At 42.9% G+C, this 22497-nt stretch overlaps 1 protein-coding gene across 4 annotated transcripts in view; it reads right to left on the minus strand.

Annotated features, from left to right (window-relative positions):
• The window catches only part of LOC122561037 (protein bicaudal C homolog 1-like), a 272727-nt gene that overhangs the window by 13528 nt on the left and 236702 nt on the right, over positions 1 to 22497 (minus strand). For 3 of the 4 annotated variants that reach the window (XM_043712352.1, XM_043712355.1, XM_043712353.1), the window contains 5 exons: positions 18568 to 18724; positions 16125 to 16305; positions 12552 to 12591; positions 10116 to 10270; positions 2266 to 2410 (listed from right to left, as the gene is read on the minus strand). In XM_043712352.1, the coding sequence (XP_043568287.1) occupies positions 2266 to 2410; positions 10116 to 10270; positions 12552 to 12591; positions 16125 to 16305; positions 18568 to 18724 (678 nt within the window). The remainder of the gene's footprint in view (positions 1 to 2265; positions 2411 to 10115; positions 10271 to 12551; positions 12592 to 16124; positions 16306 to 18567; positions 18725 to 22497) is intronic. The other variant, XM_043712354.1, reaches the window with a different exon arrangement.

Raw genomic sequence — 22497 nt, forward strand, 5'->3', positions numbered from 1 at the left:
TCTGTGGAGTTTGTACATTCTCCCAGTGTCTGCGTGGGTTTCCTCCGGGCGCTCCAGTTTCCTCCCACAATCCGAAGATATGCAGGTCAAGTTAATTGCCCATGTTAAATTGCCCGTAGTGTTAGTTGCATTAGTCAGGGGTAAATATGGGGAATGGATGGGTTGCTCCTCGGAGGGTCAGTGTGGACTTGTTGGGCCAAAGGGCCTGTTTCCATACTGTCGGCTATCTAATCTAAAAAAAAAATCAACAGTGGGAACAACAACTAACAATATGCTCCTGGATTGTGTTCCCTCCAAATTCAATGGAGGATAAAGCAATTGGAACTTTCCTTTCTTCATAACTGCTGAATGGTCAGCATTAAGATCACACTTGGTATGATGTGGATTCACTCATGGGCACAATGAGGAGCTAGTTACATTCATTATGGTACAGAAACAGGATTCAAACAGCAGCAGCACTGACGGTTGATGAGAGGAGGGATTGTAGTGAGGGATACCCACTGAAAATATAAGCGGTCCCTCTAACGTCAGCCGTGAGCTCCAGGAAATGACAGACTTGATATCTTCCACTCCATTTGCTCAGTGGGTTGCAAGGCCCTGCCTGAAGGGGGAGCAGAGGCAGAAACTCCCATCTCAAAAACACTTGAAGGGCTGTGACCTGCAGGCTTATGAACTCAGACACGAAGGTGACTACAGTTCTGAGAACATCACCTTGGATTTCCTTCCACAAATGCTGCCAAACCTGCTGAGCTTTTCCAGCAATTTTTGTTTACGAAGGTGGCTGGGTTGCTCTCTACAGATCTAGAATCATAGAACCGCTGGGGAAAAGCAGGCCATTTAGCCCATCAAGTCCACACCAACCCCCTGAAGAGCATCCCATCTAGCTCCAGCCCCCTATGCTATCCCTGTAACTCTGCATTTCCCATGGTTACTCCATCTAACCTACATATCCCTGCACTATGGGGCAATTTAGTACTACCAATCCACCTAGCCTGCACATCTTTGGACTTCGGGAGGAAATCAGAGCACCTGGAGGAAACCCACAGAGACATGGGGAGAATGTCCAAACTGCACACAGACAGTCGCCCGTAGCTGGAATCGAAATCGGATCCCTGGTGCTGTGAGGCAGCAGTGCTAGCCGCTGAGCCACCTACATGGACCTACACGGAAACAATGGACTGAACAGTTTTGTCTAATGTTGCAACGTTTCAATGATTTCTGTGATTGGGAGGCCCTGTTTTGGGGCTGCAGGAGGGAAGCTGTACCAAGATATAGCTGACCCTGAGACTGGAAAGAACGCAAGCCAGGAAAGTGACTTCTGCCTATCTATGAATATTTTAGATACACAGCACAGAGGAGTGACTGAGACAAGTTGCCTATCAGTCGTGCTTGCGATAAAATTTAACAACATTAACAGATACGAATAAAGATGCTCTGATAAAATACGCCACTCGCTTCCTTTTAACTTTTCAAGACTTGCTCCCAGGGGCCAGCTCAGCCTAGATTCAGGAAACGAGAATTCCAATGTGTTTTAAAGATGTAAACATTTCAACATGTTTTGTACAGGGATACAGGGCTGGAATTTTATCCCAACGCTCGCTCGAGGCCCCACATTGCAGGCATGCCAGCACAGTTTTTTTTTTATAATTTTTAAAAGAAATATTTGACTATTCCGATTACAGGGCTATTATGATATTATTTTCACAGTGGAAATCCAAAGTTTGATCCTCCATCTGTGGCCGTGAATTCAAAATGCGACATAAACCTGGAACTGTTGGATTAACCGAACTTCTCAAGACTGAGACCAATGGATCTCTTCCCAGCTAGATCATCAAGCAATCGGGAGAAAAGGCAAAATTACGGCAAGGTACAATCTAAAAGATGACAGATCAAGCTGGAGGAGCCGAATGAAAAATGGTTTGCTGTCTCGGCTGTAGGAGGATTGTTTTTCCCCCCCGGAAGAGTAGGGAATTATGTTAAACTACAAGAAAAGGATAGAGGCTATTCTATAGAATTGAGGCATGATAGTGCACTGATTCCACCTTCAGTGCCTCATCTACACCCCTTTTGTATAACCATTTTGTAAAATTCATCTGATCCCGCTCGTTTTAACCAATCTTCATCACTGGCTGCAAAAATCTTGGACAGTTGAATTAAACACGAACTTGACAACAAAATAGCGATTACATTTAATTCTCTCGCTCCTCAAGAGGACAGCACATTCTAAACAGGAAAGCCCTCTGTCACAATACCTGAAATGCTTACATGGGTTATTTTTTTGCTTTGGGCTGTTGATGGAAGATGGGAATTCACTGTGAGAACCGTTCCGATCTCTCCAGTTATCGGAATCACTGCCGCCCCCGATATACTCCCGACTGCTCGATCGCGATAGCGACACTGGCGATGATGACTGCAAGGCAAGGTGATGATTAAAATGGCACTCAAGATTCTCTTAATAACGCACAACGATGTTGCTGAACCCCTTTAACGTGTGGCATTATGCTATCCCGCACACCCCCAACATTCCTGATGAAGGGCTTATGCCCGAAACATCGATTCTCCTGCTCCTCGGATGCTGCCTGACCTGCTGTGCTTTTCCAGTGTCACACCTTTTGACTCTGAACTGTGCTAAATCTTGGAAAGCAATAAACCAACTGAATCATTCCCTGTTCTTCAGACAGGATCCATTATCCACTGTATTATTTCCCATCCTAAGGGACGGGTTGCAGCTTTTCCAAGTGGTGTCTCAGTCTTTAGTGAAATAAACTGATTCCCCATCCTAATGCTGATCATTCAAAGACCAAAAACCACTCATGAGGAATCATAATTCTATTAATTTTAAAACAATTAGCTGGAAGAACAAAAGTCAGTGCAGGCCCAGTTTGGAGACTATGTAAAAGCATTTGATGGGGACAACCATTAAAGGGTGAAAATCTGAAATGAGAAATGGATAATTCAGAGTTTGTATTGGTATCAATCAGCAGGATTGTGCTACATCCAGGAAGCTGTTCAATCTGCACACTGAAGCTGAATTCAGAGGTGAACCAGTATAGAACAGTAGGCACTTCACATCGACAGTATGGGAAACACAAATTTCACTGCCTGTGTAGATGCAGTGTCAGAACAGACACGACAGGAAATGGTACGCAAAATGAAAGCATAAAGTGACAATAGTGGAAAGAACCCTAGAAGTGAAAACTCATGTAAATGGTTCTGGACCAGGTGAAAAGATTTACAGAGCTTGGGCAGATGGTCACAGACGATGCGAGACGTAATCGTGAGATGTGAAGGAGAATCAAGCTTTGTCAGAACGAAAGATGCGTTAACATCAAAGAAACTGAATTTTAGGGAAAGATATCTGAAGTGCTGCATTATTTTTTTCCATTTATGTTATAAGCCACAGAGACACAGATAACAAACAGGAGAGCTACTGGATATTGCTGGAGCAGTGTTGCTGAAGTTGTGCACTCATCAGGACAAACACTAGAATGTCAAATTTCAATGAATAAAACATTTTATATTACAGAAGAAAATGTCCTGATTGGTTGGTGAGTTCTCTGATTGGCTAACCTGATCAAAGCAACATGGAACTACAGGCTCCGTGAGCTACCAGTGAATTCAAAGAGAGGGGCAGAGCTTGACCGAACTCCTTTGTTTGCAAACATGGGTCCCAGTGTAAGATTGTCACTCATGGCAAGTGTAAGTGAGCCACATGAGCTTGGCTGTTAGTGGCACTACTTCTTGGTGGCACACTTGGGATAGTTCAGCAAATGCTGCCCAATTAAGGAATCACACCTAATAGCAGACATTTTGTTTTGGATTTTCCAAGTGTGAGCTGGTTGTGTATGGTCTCTGCTCTGTCTATTACAAACAACCAAAGGAACAGCCTGCTTGATCAGCCAATTGTAGGGATGGGCAGGCTACGTGCCTTAAACTGCAGGGGATGGGCACAATTGAAACACGGAGTTTATTCAAGGAACAGCTATTGCATGTCCTTGATAAATATGTACCTGTCAGACTGGGAGGAAGTGGTTGAGCAAGGGAGCCGTGATTTACTAAAGAAGTTGAATCGCTTGTCAAGAGGAAGGCGGCGGCTTATGTAAGGATGAGATCAGTTAGGGCACTTGAGAGATACAAGTTAGCCAAGAAGGATCAAAAGAGAGAACTAAGAAGAGCCAGGAGGGGACATGAGAAGTTGTTGGCAGATAGGATCAAGAAAATCCCTAAATCTTTCTATAGGTGTGTCAGGAATAAAAGAATGACTAGAGTAAGATTAAAGCCAATCAAGGACAGTAGTGAGAAGTTGTGCATGGAGTCCGAGGAGATAGGAGAAGTGCCAAATGAATATTTTTCATCAGTATTCACACTGAGGAAAAAAAGCAATGTTGTCGAGGAGAGTACTAGACTAAATGGGATTGAGGTTCACAAGGAGGTTGCCTTAGCAATTCTGGAAAGTGTGAAAATAAATAATTTCACTGGGCTGGATGGGACTTATCCTGGGATTCTCTAGGAAGCCAACAAGGAGATTGCAGAGCCTTTGGCTTTGATCTTTATGTCATCGTTGTCTACAAGAGTAGTGCCAGAAGACTGGAGGATAGCAAATGTTGTTCCCTTGTTCAAGGAGGGGAGTAGAGACAACCCTGGCAACTATAGACCAGTGAGCCTTACTTCAGTTGTGGGTATAGTGTTGGAAAGGGTTATAAGAGATAGGATTTATAATCATCTAGAAGGGAATAAGTTGATTAGGGATAGTCAACATGTTTTTGTGAAGAATAGGGCGTGCCTCACAAACCTTATAAATTCTTTGAGAAGGTGACCAAACAGGTGGATGAGGGTAAAGCGGTTGATGTGGTGTATATGGATTTCAGTAAGGCATTCGATAAGATTCTCCATGGTAGGCTATTGCAGAAAATATGGAGGCATGGGATTGAGGTTGATTTAGTGGTTTGAATCAGAAATTAGCTAGCTGAAAGAAGACAGAGGGTGGTGGTTGATGGGAAATGTTCATCTTAGAGTTCAGTTACTAGTAGTGTATGCAAGGATCTGTTTTGGGTCCACTGCTGTTTGTCATTTTTATAAACGACCTGGATGAGGGCATAGAAGGATGGGTTAGCAAATTTGTAGATGGCACTAAGGTCGGTGGAGTTGTGGATAGTGCTGAAGGATGTTGGAGGTTACAAAAGGACATAGATAAGCTGCAGAGCTGGGCTGAGAGGTGGCATATGGAGTTTAATCTGGAAAAGTGAGGTGATTCACTTTGGAAGGAGTTAAAGGAATAAACAGTACTGGGCTAATGGTGACACTCTTGGTAGTGTAGATGAGCAGAGAGATCTCAGTGTCCATGTACAAAGATCCCTGAAAGTTGCCACCCAAGTTGTTAGGTTTGTTAAGAAGGCATACGGTGTGTTAGCTTTTATTGATAGTGGGATTGAGTTTCAGAGTCATGAGATCATGTTGCAGCTGTACAAAACTCTGGTGCATGCAGCCACATTTGGAATATTGCGTACAATTCCGGTCATAGGAAGGATGTGGAAGCTTTGGAAAGGGTTCAGAGGAGACTTACTAGGATGTTGCCTGGTATGGAGGGCAGGTCTTATGAGGAAAGGCTGAGAGACTTGAAGCTGTTTTCTTTAGAGTAAAGAAGGTTGAGAGGGGACTTAATTAAGACATGTAAGATAATCAGAGGGTTTGTTCGGGTGGACAGTGAAAGCCTTTTTCCTTGGATACTGATGGCTTGCATGAGGGGACATAGCTTTAAATTGAGGGGTGATAGATATAGGACAGATGACAGACGTAGCTTCTTTACTCAGAGAGTAGTAAGGGCGTGGAATGCACTGCTGCAACTGGAGTAGACTCGCCAACTTTAAGGGCATTTAAATGGTCATTGGATAAATATATGGATGAAAATGGAATAGTGTAGGTTAGATGGACTTCAGATCAGTTCCACAGGTCGGCGCAACATCGAGGACTGAAGGATTTGTACTGCGCTGTAATATTCTATGTTCTATGGACTGAAACTCAGACATGAATGTTGCTCAATTGCACTCCAAAATAGAATGATCTTCTGGATTAATGGAAGGCAGATATCCAATTGTGTCACTATTGTGTTGTGACATGGTTTGCTTAACTTGCTCGATTTTCTTTTCAAAAATTTTAGATTTCCAGGGTAATTTGAGGTAGATCAGATATAGCTCAGATCTGAAAGTGATGGCCCATTTGCAAGTCCAAACAGTGATCTGATCAGGATAGTCACTTTCCTCCAGGATAACATGGATGTACTCTTCATGTGTCAAACTTGCAAAGTGAGCAAATGGCAAGGGGCCTAAGGAGAAGATTGTTTAAAAGGCCAATCCTGAAGAGAAACTGAATGCATTTGAGACATGAGCAGATTGGCGATGTCCTGCAAAATCATTGCAAGAGGCCAGGAATTCCAGGCATTACTCACGTTTCTGGGCTGAGCTACTCCCATGCATGAACAGAACCAAGAATGGTTCATGAAGCAAGTGATGGCCTGGCTGACCTTCCAATGTAATTAATTAAGACCTGCCTGACAGTGGAGTGATGTACTGGAAGGGCATTAATCCAGACACAGATAGCAAGTTCCTGCTCTTCCCAAACACACAGTCAGAAGTCAAACAACACCAGGTTATAGTCCAATGGGTTTATTTGAAATCACAACCTTTCGGAGAGCTGCTCCTTCTTCAGGTGAAGTGGACTTTACCCCCAGAGGGTGGCGGGTGTTTGGAACGCGTTGCCAGCAGAGCTGGTAGCAGCAAGCATGGTAGATTCATTTAAGGTGTGTCTGGACAGATGCATGAGTAGGTGGGGAGCAGAGGGATACAGACAGTAGGTTTAGACAGTAGATTTGGATCGGCTCAGGCTTGGAAAGCGGAAGGGCCTGTTCCTGCGCTGTAAATTTTCTTTGTTCTTTGTTCACCACACTGCCTCTCTGGCTGGGTCCAGAACCTTTCTGGAGCTGTTAGATTAACCCACAGCAATAACTTCAAAGTTAAATGCTTTCCTCCAGGCTGTGATGGAACAGTGCTTTAGACACAATGTGTCAGACAACAGGGCACTCATCTCCTTCCGCACAGGGAACTGCTCAACAGAAAATCCAACTGTCGGATAAGAAACCAGAAGGATGGCCACCTGAGAAAGGAAGGAAGAAAATTCTCTTGGAGTTTGATGCAAGAAAACAAAGGGAGCAAGTACTTGATGGGAATGCAGTGCAAACATTGTCGAAAGATGGCATCTTTGTTTTCCTGTAATTTTAATTGTGGACTGAAAAAAAACTGTATGAAAAAGAACAGATCGCTGAAGGATGACGACAGTTTTGAAAGCAAGAAACCTGGCACTCATTGTAAGCACTGTTTACACAGCTGCTGGTTGAAATGTAGTTTACAGACGAGCTGGAGCTGAGGGGCGTATACAAATGGAAATTCAACTAGCAACAAGTAGCTGATTGGTCTACATTCCGGTCACCAATTACCGATGACACAGGACTTCTGCTTGCCAACAATGACATGATTGGTTCTCAGATAGATAAACAGTTTGGGACTGTGAACAAGATATTGAGAACTTTTCAGCCCTCCACCAAATCAGGAGCTCTCTCTCTCTCTCTCTGCAATAAAAGCCACTTCAAACCTAACAAAAACCATTTGATTTCCTTCAGCAGTTGCTGTAAGCTGGGACATTTGATTAATGAGTCAAAGACTGGTTATAAAGTGTGAACCAGCCACCCTGGGCCTGTCGTAAAGCAGTGAAAGCATCCAGAGAGGCAAGACTGAGAAACAGCATCCTAATCAGCACAAGAATTATCTTAGCAGATCCTGTGGACAGAGACCACCGAACTGCTTTCCCAGTTTTCCCTCCAACCAAAACACTCATGGTTTTTCATGTGTACACGTGCATATATATGTGGGCCAGGTTTCTGTACTTAACAAGAATTACTGTTGCTTACAAGTAAATAGACACAATCTACAGGTAAACTGTGTGGGTCCTCTGCATATATCTCTAATAGTTAAATCTCTAACACCTTATAAATTTCTCCCTTCCCCCACACACACATGCGCATGCATCCACGTGTGTCTATCTGTGTATGCGTGCGTGTTTGTGTGTGGGGGAGGGAGGGAGGAATTTATAAGGTGTTAGAGATTTAACTAATAGAGATATACGCAGAGGACCCATACTATTTACCTGCAAATAGAGTCTATTTGCTTCTAAGTAACAGTAGTTTTTGTTAAGTCCAGAAACCTGGCCCACATATTGTGGCCCATTCAGCTGCTTGCAGCAGTTCAGGCTCCAGCTGGATGCTGAGGCCTCTTGCTGTAGGGTTGTAATTATCATAAAGCAAGTCTAAGCTGCCAGCCGTTTGTTCAAATCCCAGGCAGGCCATTGAAAGCTTTCCACTGCGAGACATTTGCTAATTTTCCTGGAAGTGGCATAGCGAGGTGGCCAATCACAACTGACTCTCTGCTGCCAGGGCTGCAAAATCAAAAGGTCAATAGAGATTATCCGAGTGATAACTTGTCACATTCCCAGAAGGAAAATCAGGAAAACCTGCAAATGGTGCAAACTAGCCTGACTTGTCTTCTGGTTTTCAAAATGATGTTCCATTAGGATCTGGGCATTCAATTCTAATTGGGTTTTCTTTCCCAGTTTTATATTTTCCCTCTGTGTTGTTGGAAGGCTGCCTTGAGGAGGGGATTGTGGTGTAGAATATCAGAGGAGAACAAAATAGGTGGACAAGCATGAGATGGAGAACATTGAAAGGGAAGTCCAGGATAAGCTTTAAAGGTAGACAGGCTAAGAGGGGAATGGGTAAGTGAAAAAAAAAGAGAGAGAAAGACACACAGACCAATGCATTTCACAAAAATAACAAAAAGATTATGTACTCAGGGATAGGCAGGGAGGTGAGGTAATAATCAGTCAGATCAGCCATGATGTTATTGAATAGCAGATTAGTACCATAGAGCCAAATGGTCCACATCTGCTCCTTACTCAAATGTTTGTTATTTATAAGATTGGAGGGCAGATATTACAGATGGAGAGAGCAAAATGTGGAGGAGGAGGAGGAAATGTTGAGCAGGGAGCAGGAAGGGACAAGCAAGTGGGTGGAAGAAACATGAGCTGAGATGACGAGAGAAACAGGAATGGAGTTTCAGACTTTGGTGAGCCACAGAAAATAAAACAAGTGGAAGAACAGCAAAAAAAAGAAATGGAAAAAGAGATTGTTTTTATGTGAGAAAGATACCAGTAACCAGGGTTGTGATGGCATGGTCAAAGAGTACAGAAGAGAGTGAGGGGTTAAATGTGGCTCAGGGAAAGTATCCCTCACAAAATTCCACTTTAGTCACCAGATCCAGTCATAAAGAAATCCGTAAATTATTTAAGACCCTCATGCTGACCGTAACCTCTCAAACTGCCTGTGTCAAGAATGGTATCGATATTTAAGGATGGAAAAGGAGGTTTGGAGTAAAGTTGAGCTTTGACAAGAGTTCAGTTCAGTAAAGAACAAGAGTGACTGAATCAGCTTTCCAGCTCAACTCTTTAATGTTCAGTGTTTCAGAGCTGAACATGTTCAATTTCCTGAAAGACAATCATGATTCCAGACGAGAAACTTGAAAAAGGAATCTGCTAACAGCTATACGCAGAGAGTAATTGGGAACATGTGCCCTGGGTTTCTGGCTTGAAACAGAGTATTCATCATTCTTTCCTGGATTTTGCCATTGTTTATACAGCAAGCAGCGTTCTGCATGGGTTTCAAAGCTGTGGGACTCAGCCCTTCTCCACTCCAACATCCAGCCAGCCCTTACGGCCAAACGAAATATGAAATCCGATATAGATAAATCACCGCTTTCAAAATAAAGTCATTATTTTTGGACAGTCATCAAGCATTTTAGTGCCTGACATCTTGGTTAAATCTGAGCAAAAATGAAATTACATATCGTTGGTATTGAAAATATGATGTGACAAAAGAATTCGTAGCCACATTTGTTGGCTGCACATTTACCTCCAAAGCTAAATCAACACACACGGCTGCGTAAATATTGGGGAATCATCCGTTTTCTAAAAGAAAAGGCAAAAACTGCAGAGCAATGTAAGTTTTTCATTACCTCGTATGTAGTTGACATGGTGGGTTTGTAGGTTACGTGATTGGTCCGTCTCAACTCCTTGATCGTTTCTGCAGGCATTGACTTGGAGAACCCTAGACCGCTCCATGTATTTGTCGGGGTCCTTACTTCAGTTACCACTGGTTTCTTCAACATGGCTTTGTGAAGAAGGAAGTTAAGATAGTGTCACACAGAAGGAGATGTTGCAATTCAACGTCACTCATTTCTTTTCGAGTCATAGAGATGTAAAGCACGGAAAGAGACCCTTCGGTCCAACACATCCATGCCGACCAGATATCCTAACCTAACCTAGTCCCATTTGCCAGTATTTAGCCCATATCCCTCTAAATCCTTCCTGTTCATATACCCCTCCAGATGCTTTTTAAAAGTTGTAATTGTACCAGCCTCCTCCACTTTATCTGGCAGCTCATTCCATACATGAATCACTCTCTGCGTGAAAATGTTGCCCTTAGGGGTCCCTTCTAAATCTTTCCCCTCTCACCTTAAGCCTATGCCCTCTCGTTCTGGACTCCCCCACTCTGGGAAAAAGACCTTGGCTATTCACCTTATCCATGCCCCTCGTGATTTTATAAACCTCTATAAAAGGTCACCCCTTCCATGCTCTAGGGAAAACAGCCCCAGCCTATTCAGTCTCTCCCTATAGCTCAAACCTTCCAACCCTGGCAACGACCTTGTAAATCTTTTCTGCACCCTTTCAATTTTAACAACATCTTTGCTGACATCTGGGAGATCAGAATTGAACAAAGTATTCCAAAAGTGGCCTCATAGCACAACACGACATCCCAAGTCCTCCACTCAATGCACTGACCAATTTCTGAGCAATGTATTCATGTCAAGTGAAGTGTAATGCTTTGAGGACTGTACCATCTATGAAAAGGGGGTCCTTCAGAATGGGCACACTGTCACTGGGTCCAAATTCTAGTGCTAACAGCATTGCCCTTTCATTACAACGCCTCACATGCCAATAACAACTCAGGGCAATAAATGCAGTGGAATCACCAGTGACATCCACATTCTGGAGAACGAATTTTTTTAAACAAAAGCGATGACACTGAATATTCTCGACATAAATATTGCTTTTGCCAGCTGAGTTTAAAATGGCAGCGCTCAAGGAACATTAATTGAAAGGTGTTTGCCCAAATCCTGGGCTTGCGGTTTATTAATCAAATGCAGATGAGTGGGTGGGGGATCGTATTTCTGAACTGGTTAGTTTTATTCAGTCTGCTCCATTTGCTCTGGTATCACCTTTCTGGGACCATGTAAAAATCTCTGACTGTTGCGGAAACCGTGCCCACAATGTCACTGTAGATCTTGGCCAACTTTCAAATTATGCTGCAGGTGTCTTTCATTCATTTCACTTTAACCCTTCACTTCTATTTAGTAAAACGGAGGCTGTAATTTCTCACACTCTGCCATGTTAGGCCACTTCTAGAATACTGCGTTCACTTCTGGTCTCCCTGCTATGTGAAGGATGATGTGAAACTTGAAAGGGTGCAGAAAACATTTACAAGGATGTGGCCAGGGTTGGAGGGTTTCAGCTACAGGGTGACCTTATAAAGTTTGCAAAATCATAAGGGGACACAAATAGAATGAATAGCCAAACTCTTTTTCCCAGGGTAGGGAGTCCAAAACTAGAGGGCGTGGGTTTAAGATGGCAGAGGAAAGATTTAAAAGAGACCTCAGGGGCAACCTTTTCACATCGAGGTATGGAATGAGCTGCCAGAGGAAGTGGTGGAGGCTGGTACAATTACAACATTTAAAAGGCACCTGGATGGGTACATGAACAGGAAGGATTTAGCGGGATATGGGCCAAATGGTGGCAAATGGGACTAGATTAGTTTAAGATATCTGGTCAGCACAGACAAGTTGGACCGAAGGGTCTGTTTCCGTGCTGCACATCTCTATAACTCTATGAGGTATCAACTGAAGGAAAATCATCTGCATCTCTTGAAAATTATATCATTTGGATGATGACACCCTGGTTTCTTTCCTTATCTTTTCAATGAAGGGCCATTAAAAGTGCTTAAGCAAGTAGTACGTAGGATTCATTTGCTCTGAGTACCCTTGGCATATGATTCAGGCACTCAGGAATGTGCCTGGACATTTATTTTCAAGTTATACTGGGTGTTGGTCAACACTACAGACCAGTGTAAGAAAGATGTCTTGGCTGTCAATTAAGAATTCAGTGCACTCCATCCCCAGCAGAGGATTGAGATCTTTAAATGTCCTGTCACAACAGAAACTATTCAGCACATATTTAACAAAGACAATTCAGGGCGGACAGTCAGCATGTTCGAGGTAGACTCATTAGTTTCTACAGAAACTCGTAGCAACCATCAAGCACTAGTTTACAAAGATTGCTTTCTTGAGCTGTTGACAAATAGCAAAAGGTGAGGGGTCACCGTCACCATCACATACCTTTGGTTGCCAACAGCTTCTTCTGTTCGTAGTCAAAAGCCTGAAAATGAAAAGGGGACACAGCACTCACTGAAACGTCACTTCAACATGACAATGTCACCAAGAGCAAACACATTGTCATGTCCGAAGGTTTGGCTGAACAAGCAAATTGAGAAGAACTAAATAACATGACAGCGGTTGGGTGGAAAGGTACCAAAAATGTTCATTCAAAACCGATTTAAGGTTTAGCAATACAAACTGAAAATTCTTCGGAGCATTTCTGCCTAACGTAGGCACGCTCACTCGTCTGAAATGCCTGATTTGTTTAAACAACACCAGCTTTCAGTTTTAAATGGAATCACTTTCAGGTGTTGGACATTTCAATAGTTTCTTCAGATTGGTGGGAGCTACATTAAGCAACTTTACATTGCCAGGAAACTTACAGCACTGGCAGAGGCAACTCTCTAAACAAACAGCAACTCATTCAACAGTTCACCATTTTCAACCGAGCAGAGTATAAAATGACACATACCCAAAGGCCAATCCCACGCACTGTGACTGACTTTGAGACGAGATTAAAAAGAAACAAAATACTTGCATTGATATAGCCTTAAGATATCTCAAAGCACTTTACATCTACTAAAGTATTCTAGGGGGTGGCGATGGCCTAATGGTATTATCACTAGACTGTTACTCTGGAGACCAAGGTACTATACCGGGGATCGGGGTTCAAACCCCGCCATGGCAGATGGTAGAATTTGAATTCAATACAAGTCTGGATTTAAGAGTTTAATGATGACCATGAAATCATTGTTGATTGTCGGGGAAAAGTCCATCTGGTTCAAATAAGTTCCTTTAGGAAAGGAAACTGCCATCTTCTAGTCTACATGTGACTCTAGACCCACAGCAATAGGGTTGACACTTATCTACCCTCAGGGCAATTAGGGATGGGCAATAAATGCTGGTCTAGCCAGCGACACCCACATTCCATAAATGAATTTTAAAAGATTTCTATAAGATTAATTGATGAAAATACGGAGGAAACTGGTCTAAGTCAAATTGCCACAACATTGATGTGATATTGAGCAGATAATAATTTTTGTGAATCAAAAACTGAAATTGTTGGAGAAACTCTGGCAGCATCTCTGGAGAGAAAGCAGAGTTAACTGTTTCAGGTCTGAACAAGGGTCAGTCACTGGACATTAACTCTTTTTTTATCTCCACAGATGCTGCCAGATCTGTTGAGTTTCTCCAACAATTTCTGTTTTTTTAATTTCAGATCTTCATTATCCGCGATTCTCAGTTTTATTTTGATCAAGTTTTTGTGAAGTTGGTTGAGGTTTATGTATTGTTCAGGAAGTGGGGCGAACTTAAACAAATTCAAAAATTGTTGGAAAAGCTCAGCAGGCCTGGCAGCATCTGTGGAGAGAAAGCAGAGTTAATGTTTCGTGTCCAGTGACCCTTCCTCAGAACTGATGGTAGCCAGGAGAAAGTTGCTTTTTATGCAGAAGACAGAATGGGGGAGGAATTAAGAGATAAATATTAAATGGAGATAGAGCAGGTTGGTCGGTGGACAGACAAAGGAGTGAATAACAGTCAGCCTGAGAGAATGAACCGTTGCTAATGGGGACAGTTAGCGACTAAAATGAGCTGTGTGTAATAGCAGACCATGTGATAACACAGTGTGAGGGTTGGTTAAAGGACATGAGAAAAAGTGCCTCAAGTCCTAAAATTGTTGAACTCTATATTGAGTCCAGAAGGTTGTAGAGTTCCCAAGGGGAAAATGAGGTGCTGTTCTTCCAGCTTGCACTGAGCTTAGCTGGAGCACTGCAGCAAGCCTGAGATAGAGAGGTTGGCCAGGGAACACAGTGGGGTGTGGAAGTGGCAGGCAGCTGGAAGATCAGGGTTATCTTTGTGGGCAGAACGTAGGTGTTCTGTGAAACGGTACCCCAGTCTACATTTCCCCAGTGTAGAGGAGACCACATTGAGAGCAACGAATACAGATTGAGTGAAGTGCAGGTAAAGCGATGCTTCACCTGGAAGTGTGTTTGGCCCCTTGAATACTGAGGAGGGAGGAAGTAGACAGGCAGGTGTTACACCTTCTGGGGTTGCAAGGTAAGGTGCCATGGGGCTGTGGGGGCATGTTGGCAGACTATTAGTCTAGATTTTGTGTTTAAGCTCTGGACTGGGACTCAAACTTCTGACTGAGAGGCAAGCATTGAACCCACTGAGCCACAGCTGACACCCACTTTGGTTCCCACTTTATTGTCAGTACAACAGAGAGTTTTCCTTACTGATGGGATACAGCAGAGAATTCCAATGTAACAAGTGAAGTGAGGTCCACATTCAGTGCAGGAAGAAAGTCAAACGTAAAAAGTGTTTTAAAATATGGAACTTAAGAAGAACAACTGGATTATTAAAGAAACTCAATAATTGCTAACAAGTTAGGGGTGCAAGGACATTCAGGAGCAGGAGTGATGTCACTGGCTCTCAGCACAAATTAACAATTGCAACATGATGATGATAAAAGTCCAAATCATCTTCTTAAAAATTTCCTTCAGACATTTCTCCCTGTCTTTGCTGAATGTGGAGATGCAGTGAGTACAACGAGTGTGTAGATCTGGGGTACTGAGAGCAGTTTTGGTCTCGTTATTTATGGAAAGATATCATTTTATTGGAGACAGTTCGGAGAAGGTTCACTAGGATGATACCCAGTGTGGAGGGATTGTCTCGTGAGCAAAGGCTAAATAGGTTGGGACTCTACTCACTGGAGTTGAGAGGATTGAGAGATGATCTCATTGAAACATATAGAGTTTCTAAATGGTTTGACAGGGTAAACGCTGAGAGGATGTTTCCCCTCATGGGAACGTGTAGGACCCTCTGGTATTGTATCAAAATAAAGGGGTGACTGAGATGATGATGAATTTCTGCTCTCAGGATCAAACTCTTTACCACAGAGAGCTGTGGGGGCAGACTCCCTGTGTATATTTACGATTGAGAAAGATAATTTCTTGATCAGTAAGGGGATCAAGGGTTATAAGGATAAGGCAGGAAATCGGATGTGAGGAAGGTCAGAACAGCCAGGATCCAATTGAATGGCAGACAGGCTCAAGGGGCTGAATGGCCTGCTCCAATTCCTGTTTCTTATGGTTTACTGTGGTCAAGCCCAACCATGCAGTGGTCACATGTGGCCTTTTTCCAGTAGGTAGCAACTCTGATATCAGTCAGTAGGCCTCATTGTCTCATCTCTGTGACTAAGGCCAATTATAAGACTTGGGCTGTGGTCTAGGCTGGAACTTAAGATAGACGAGAGAATGAATTCTGAACTTGCCTATTCTGTTATGGGTTGGTGCTACGTGGACAGTGTGATTAACCATTAAGCCACTGGAGAATTACCATCATTTTGAACACTGAGCATTTATCGCACGTGCTTACTATGTTCAAATACACTAACCAGGAAACAATGATGCACAATCAAGCAATTCTCACAAATCGCCCGTAAAACTGGCTTTCCTCACAAAACACACACACACACTACACACACGACACACACACCGGAAAGTGCCTATATTTTTGGTTTCTCAAGATGCATACCATCATCGCCACTACCTGGATATTGGCATATGCCGACTGTGGAGCAAGTCGCAGTCGCTCAGAGTTCTGATGGGCCGCAGCAGCTCTCTCCGCTGCCCGCTCACTCCCAGGGGCCCGCTTGTCAGTGGCACTGCCCTCGGTGGCACTGGAGTCAGAATCTGAAAGCAGTCTGTCTGAGGTACTGCAAGGAGAAACTATCCATCAGATCTGCTTCCTTGGACAACATAAAGCTTCTGTGTTTACACTCACCTCAGCAAGCAACAGATACATTGCACTGAATTACAAAGAAACTTTAAAGCAAGGAAACAGGGCATTCCGCCTCAGTGGTCTTTGCTGTCATTCCTGTTCCATGTGAGCTTTCTCCTACCCTTCTTCAACTTGGGCCTTCAATCATACCCTACTATTCCTTTCTCTGTCATGGGTTTGTCAGGTGTACCTTTAAACGCTGCTCTATTCACCTAAACTACTCTTCTTTGTATCACTGGGAGTGAAGAGATTTGCCCTATTGGATTAATTGTGTGAATTCCTGCCACTGACCCTCATCTCCCTGACACCACCCCTTGCCATCCACCTCCAGGAGCGGTTAACACTGAAATAAAAATGATGAAAATGTTTCTTCAGGTCATTCACACCATCAGAGAATATAAAACAAAGAACATTGCAGGGTAGTACCAACCCTTTGGCCCTTGATGTTGCACCGACCTGTGGAAGCAATCTGAAGTCCATCTAACCTACACTATTCCGTTACCATCCATATGTTTATCCAATGACCATTTAAATGCCCTTAAAAATGGCGAGTCTACTATTCTGCGAAAGTGAGGACTGCATGTGCTGGAGTATTAGAGTCAACATTAGTGTGTTGCTGGAAAAATACAGGAAGTCAGGCAGCATCCGAGGAAAATTGATGCTTTGGGCAAAAGCCCTTTATGAAGCTTGGAGCCTCAGGTGGGGAGATTTTTAAAAAAGGCTCCCAGCCTCATTCCTGATGAAGGGCTTTTGCCTGAAATATTGATTTTCCTGCTCCTCGGATGCTCGCCTGACCTGCTGTGCTTTTCCAGCACCACTCTCGAGTTTACTACTGTTGCAGGCAGGTATTCCACACCCTTACTGCTCTCTGAGTAAAGAACCTATCTCTGACATCTGCCCTATATCCATCACCCCTCAACCTAAAGCTATGCCCCCTCATGCTAGCCATCACAGCATATCTCTCTAATTCTCGGCTTGCTACAGTCTTTGCTTGGATCCAAAGTTGCTGACTACTCCTGTTATTAATCCTTCTGTTCATAAGGTGACCATGTATTTCATACTGTCTGATTATAGTACAGTGCAGTGCATGTAGAAAGCCCCTTATAATCAGTAGGTTTGATTAACATTGAACAGATTTAATCAATTCTCATTTTAGTCCAACCAATTTTAAGACAAATGACTTGAGTACTTTTGAAAATGGAAGCATTTTGCCTTCACACATAAGGACAACTCACAAGAGATGCCAATTAAAGGGCGACAATGTTTTTATAGTGTTCGAGAGGAACAAGTTGATTGGTTGGCCCCATTGACTCTAATTGAGGGTGAAGAAAATAATAAATTTCTGGAACCTAACTAATCATCTCAACCTCTGAAAGGTGACCTGCCTGGAACTCACTATCTACCTTCCTCCTGGGCAGCTTAGCTCAAACCCTCCCTATACTGGGGGGGGGGGGGGGGGGGATTGTCGGCTAAGTGCCCCCTCTTTTCAGGAGAGGATTCTGGGAGATTGCCTTCTGTTCTTCCAAAATTCGATGGGACAATGGGGAACATCAGAACAGGAATTTGCTGAACTTGGATATGCCTTTCCAAATTCCAGCGTTTCAAAGCAATAGAGACTCGCTTTAAAACGCATCTCTGGGCCGTTGATTTACCCCAACTTCAATGTAGCATGATCACTCAAATAACATCAAGCTTCTCTCCATGCGACATTACCCACAGATCTGACCACATGAGACAGGATCTCTGGGCATCGCGTGGATTTATAACCACCATCAGCCTTGGGGAGAGGAGCACTTGATTGTTAATACTTTGCCCAATTATGTAAACGAATTTATGTAAACGTGAAGTGACCTTTCACAAACACTCTCCTGGAGAATCATAACTGCGTAATAAAACATTTTTAAAACATTTATGTAAAACATAAAACAGTTAGCAATTTCTTTCCACGTAATTTTATGAAAATCTTCAATTTTTTTTAAACACTGACATTAAACCTCCCTTTAACCATCTTGGAGGCAGATAATGCAATCACCTCTATTCTTTCCACATCGCTACCTGAATTCTGGTACACCTACACTGCACCCTCTCTTTTTCGCACCCGAGGTAGTGGGTTATCTTGCTTCCCACTGCAATGCCTGGCGAATGACAATACATGCTAAGTGTGAGTGGCGTATCCACAATCCACTGCATTACTTACTGTCGATGGGTATTCTTGGTGCCCTGTAACAACTCCAAGGTCTGTCGTTTAGCCACGGGTGTGGAGGAACTATTCAGCATCTGCTTTAGTTCGCTGCTGTTGGCCGAGTGTGAAGGACTCCTAGGCATGCCCACTTCCACAAACGCATCGTTGGAACCTGTAGAACCACCAGGAGAAGTCTGAAGCTGACACACAAAATGGCAGCACTTACATCACAGCTAGTGCAGCACAACGAGAGGACGACGAGAGATTTTGGTGTGGGTTTAAAAGAAGAACGCACTCATTTTCTACAGAATTTTGTTGCTCCCTTCATGCCAGTTAATCTTGCATTCAAGGGTGGGGCCAGAGTAAAAGGTTTTGGGGGAGTTTATTGACTTCATATAAGACTTAACAAGGGAGCTAAAGCTTAAAGTCAGCCATGATTGTCTTGAATGGTTGCAGAGGCTTGATGGGCCAAATGGCCCACCCCTGCTCTCATCTCCAAGGGTCTTGTCCTCCAGTTGAGCTTACATTCTTATCAAACCACAACATAATTGCAACTGGGAATTAAAGAATTCAAGCTGTAAATTATTTACAAAGGTTTTGGATGGCTATTAATAATGTCCAGAAGTGTCTGGGCAGAAGGGTCATGAACCTCTTCCTTTAGAAGCTTGAATAATTTTAAGGTATGTCGATGCTACAAACTGCAGCATTGACGTGGGATGGTTTCACTCTGCCCATGGCTGCTTTTATGGTGCCAGTTTTGCTTTTTAATTCATTCATGGGTTGTAGCCACCGCTGACTATGCCTCCATTTATTGCCCATCCCTAATTGCCCAGCGGGCAGTTAAGAGTCAACCACATTGAGAAGGTTTGTAGCTCAGGTTGAGGTTCAGCTTGTAAGTTTGCTCACTGAGCTGGTAGGTTTGCTGTCACACGTTTTGTCACCATGTTAGGTAACATCATCAGTGCACCTCTCTTTAAGTAAAGGGCTTCACCAGAGGTACACTGATGATGCTACCTAGCATAGTGACAAAACGTCTGAGAACCAACCTTCCAGCTCAGTGAGTAAATGTATAAGCTGAGTCAGCCACATTGCTGTGGGTCTGGAGTCACATGTAGGCCAGACTGGGTAAGGATGGCAGCTTCCTTCCCTAAAAAGGGCATTAGTGAACCAGATGGGTTTTTCCAGCAATTGACAATGGATTCATGGTCCTCAGAACAAGGGAGTCCAGAACTAGATGGCATAGGTTTAGGTGGGAGGGGAAAGATTTAAAAGGGATCTAAGGGGCAACATTTTCACGCAGAGAGTGGTGTGTGTATGGAACAAGCTGCCAGAGGAAGTGGTGGAGGCTGGTACAATTACAGCATTTAAAAGGCATCTGGATCGGTATATGTATAGGAAGGCTTTAGAGTGATATGGGCCAAGTGCAGGTAAACGGGACTAGATTAGTTTAGGATATTTGATTATCATGGATGTGTTGGACTGAAGAGTCTGTTTCCGTGCTGTACATCTCTAGGAATCTTATCTCTCAGGAATATTAGACTCCTAACACCAGATTTTTATTGAATTCACATTCCATCAGCCAGATCTCTGGATAGGCAGTCCAGATACAATATCACTAAGCCATCACCTCCTTTATCAATAGCCTGAATTCAGTTAAGTCCAACATGGCATCCCTGAAAGAGACACTCTCACTCACAACCCTCCTTCAAATTAGTTAGATTTAAAAGCCCAATTTATGCTCTCCATATTTGGCACCAGTGCAAATACAAAGTTCTTCATGTCAATGCTACACTTGCAGTGCAAATGGATTTATACTGACACACAAGGATGTCAATTTTAAGAAAAATGAAATATTTCTGCCCCAGATTAATGTCTGGCAGTGAAGTTGACCTTCTAATCCGATCTTTTAGGATTGCTCACAATCCTCAATTGCTCACAACTTAAATATGTTCCAGAGAGGATGAAAGATTGAAAAGAGGAAAGGTAAATTATGAAAAAAATCTAGCACAAATTATTAAAGCAGATAGCCAAAGTTTCTATGTGTATATAAAAGGGAAGACAGCAGCTAAAGTGAGGGTTGGTCCCTTGGAGGATAAGATTGAGGAGTTAATAGTGGGGAACATAAAAATGGTAGAGTTGCTTAATCAATATTTCATTTTAGTTTTCATGGTTTGGAACATTAGCATTATCCTAATTGTAACAGTTAATGCATTGGCTATAGAAAGGGAGGAACTTTGAATAATCATCATCACGAGTGAAAAGTACTGAACAAACCATTGGGATTGAAGGTAATCAAGTCCCCAGTGCCTGGTGATGTACATCCTAAAGCTTTGCAGGAAGTGGCAGCAGAGATTATGGATCCATTGGCTATAACATTCCAAAATTCTTTGGATGCAGGAAAAGTTCCACTGGATTAGAAAAATGCGAACATAACACCCTTATTCAAAAATGGAGGAAGGCAGAAAGGAGGAAGCTGCAGACCAGTTACCTTAATGTGTGCCTTTGGGAAATTATTGGAATCCATTATTAAGAAATAATGGGACATTTGTAAAGTCCAAATACAATCCATTGGAATCAGCACAGTTTTGTGAAGGGTAAATTGTGTTTGACTAATTTACTAGCAACATAGATAATGGGAATCCTGAAAGTTCACACTGGATTAGGGGTAATTTAAAGGCTTGGATAGAGTATTGGCTAATCAACAGAAAACAGAGTCAGAATAAATAGGTTTTTTTTCTGGTTGGCAAGCTGTAATGAGTTGGGTACCATGGGGCTCAGTTTGTTTACAAACTATATTTAATGACTTGGGTGTAAGGCTACAATGAACTATAGCCAAATTTGCAGCTGACACTAAAATAGGTGGGAAACTAAATTACAATGAAGAAATAAGAAATTTACAAATGGATATGGACAGGTCAGGTAAATGGGCCAAAACCTGGCAAATTAAGTTTAATGTGGAAAAGTGTGAGCTCATCCATTTTGGGTGAAGGAATAGAAAGGCAATTTTTTCTCCAAATTAAGAGAAACTTCAAAATGCTTTCATGCAGAGGGATCTAGGTGTCCTTGTACATGAATTGCAGAAACCTAGGATGCAGATACAGCAGGTAACAGGGAAGGCAAATGGAGTTTCAGCATTTATTGCTAAGGGAATGGGGTGTAACAGTAAGCTGCAACTGTATGAGGCATTAGTGAGGCCATACCTGGAGCACCATGTACAATTTTAGTCCCCTCACTTGAGGAAAGACGTAATTATATTAGAGATAGTTCAGAGGAAGTTCACTGGATTGACTGCAGAGATGAAGAATTTGTCTTCTGAAGAGAGATTGAACAGTCTATACTCTGTAGAATTTAGAAGACTGAGAGGAGATCGGATTGAGGTATAAAAGATGCTAAAGGACATTGACAAAGTAAGACGTAGAGGACGTTTCCACATATGGGACGATCTAGAATGAGAAGTCATAGTTTTAGGATCAGGGGTAGCAAATTTAAAGCAGAGATGAGGAGAAATGACTTCTGTCATAAGTTCATGAGTTTGTGGAATTCACTATCCCAGATTGTGGTGGGACATTGAGTAAGTTTGAGGAGGAGATAGATTTTTAATTAGTAATGGGTTGAAGGGTTATGGGGAGCAGGCAGGAAAGAGAGAGTTGAGGATGAGATGAGATCAGCCATGATCATATTGAATGGTGGAGCAGGCTCGAGGGGTTGAATGGCCTGCTCCTGCTCCTAATTGCTTTATTCTCCTGTATCCCAGAGCTCATACCAGACAGATATCTGCCTAAATCAGTCCAACATTCACTTTCCCTCTCACCAACCATCTTCTACCCTGCAGAACAATAGCCCCAGCTTAGACCTGATTACTAGCAGGTTATGGTGGTTTGGTGCAGTATCCACAAATGTTTGAAAATGCAAAATTCAATTTGGGCGGCACGGTGGCACAGTGGT

This window comes from Chiloscyllium plagiosum, chromosome 22 (genome assembly GCF_004010195.1).
Source record: "Chiloscyllium plagiosum isolate BGI_BamShark_2017 chromosome 22, ASM401019v2, whole genome shotgun sequence".
Classification (NCBI taxonomy): Eukaryota; Metazoa; Chordata; class Chondrichthyes; order Orectolobiformes; family Hemiscylliidae; genus Chiloscyllium; species Chiloscyllium plagiosum.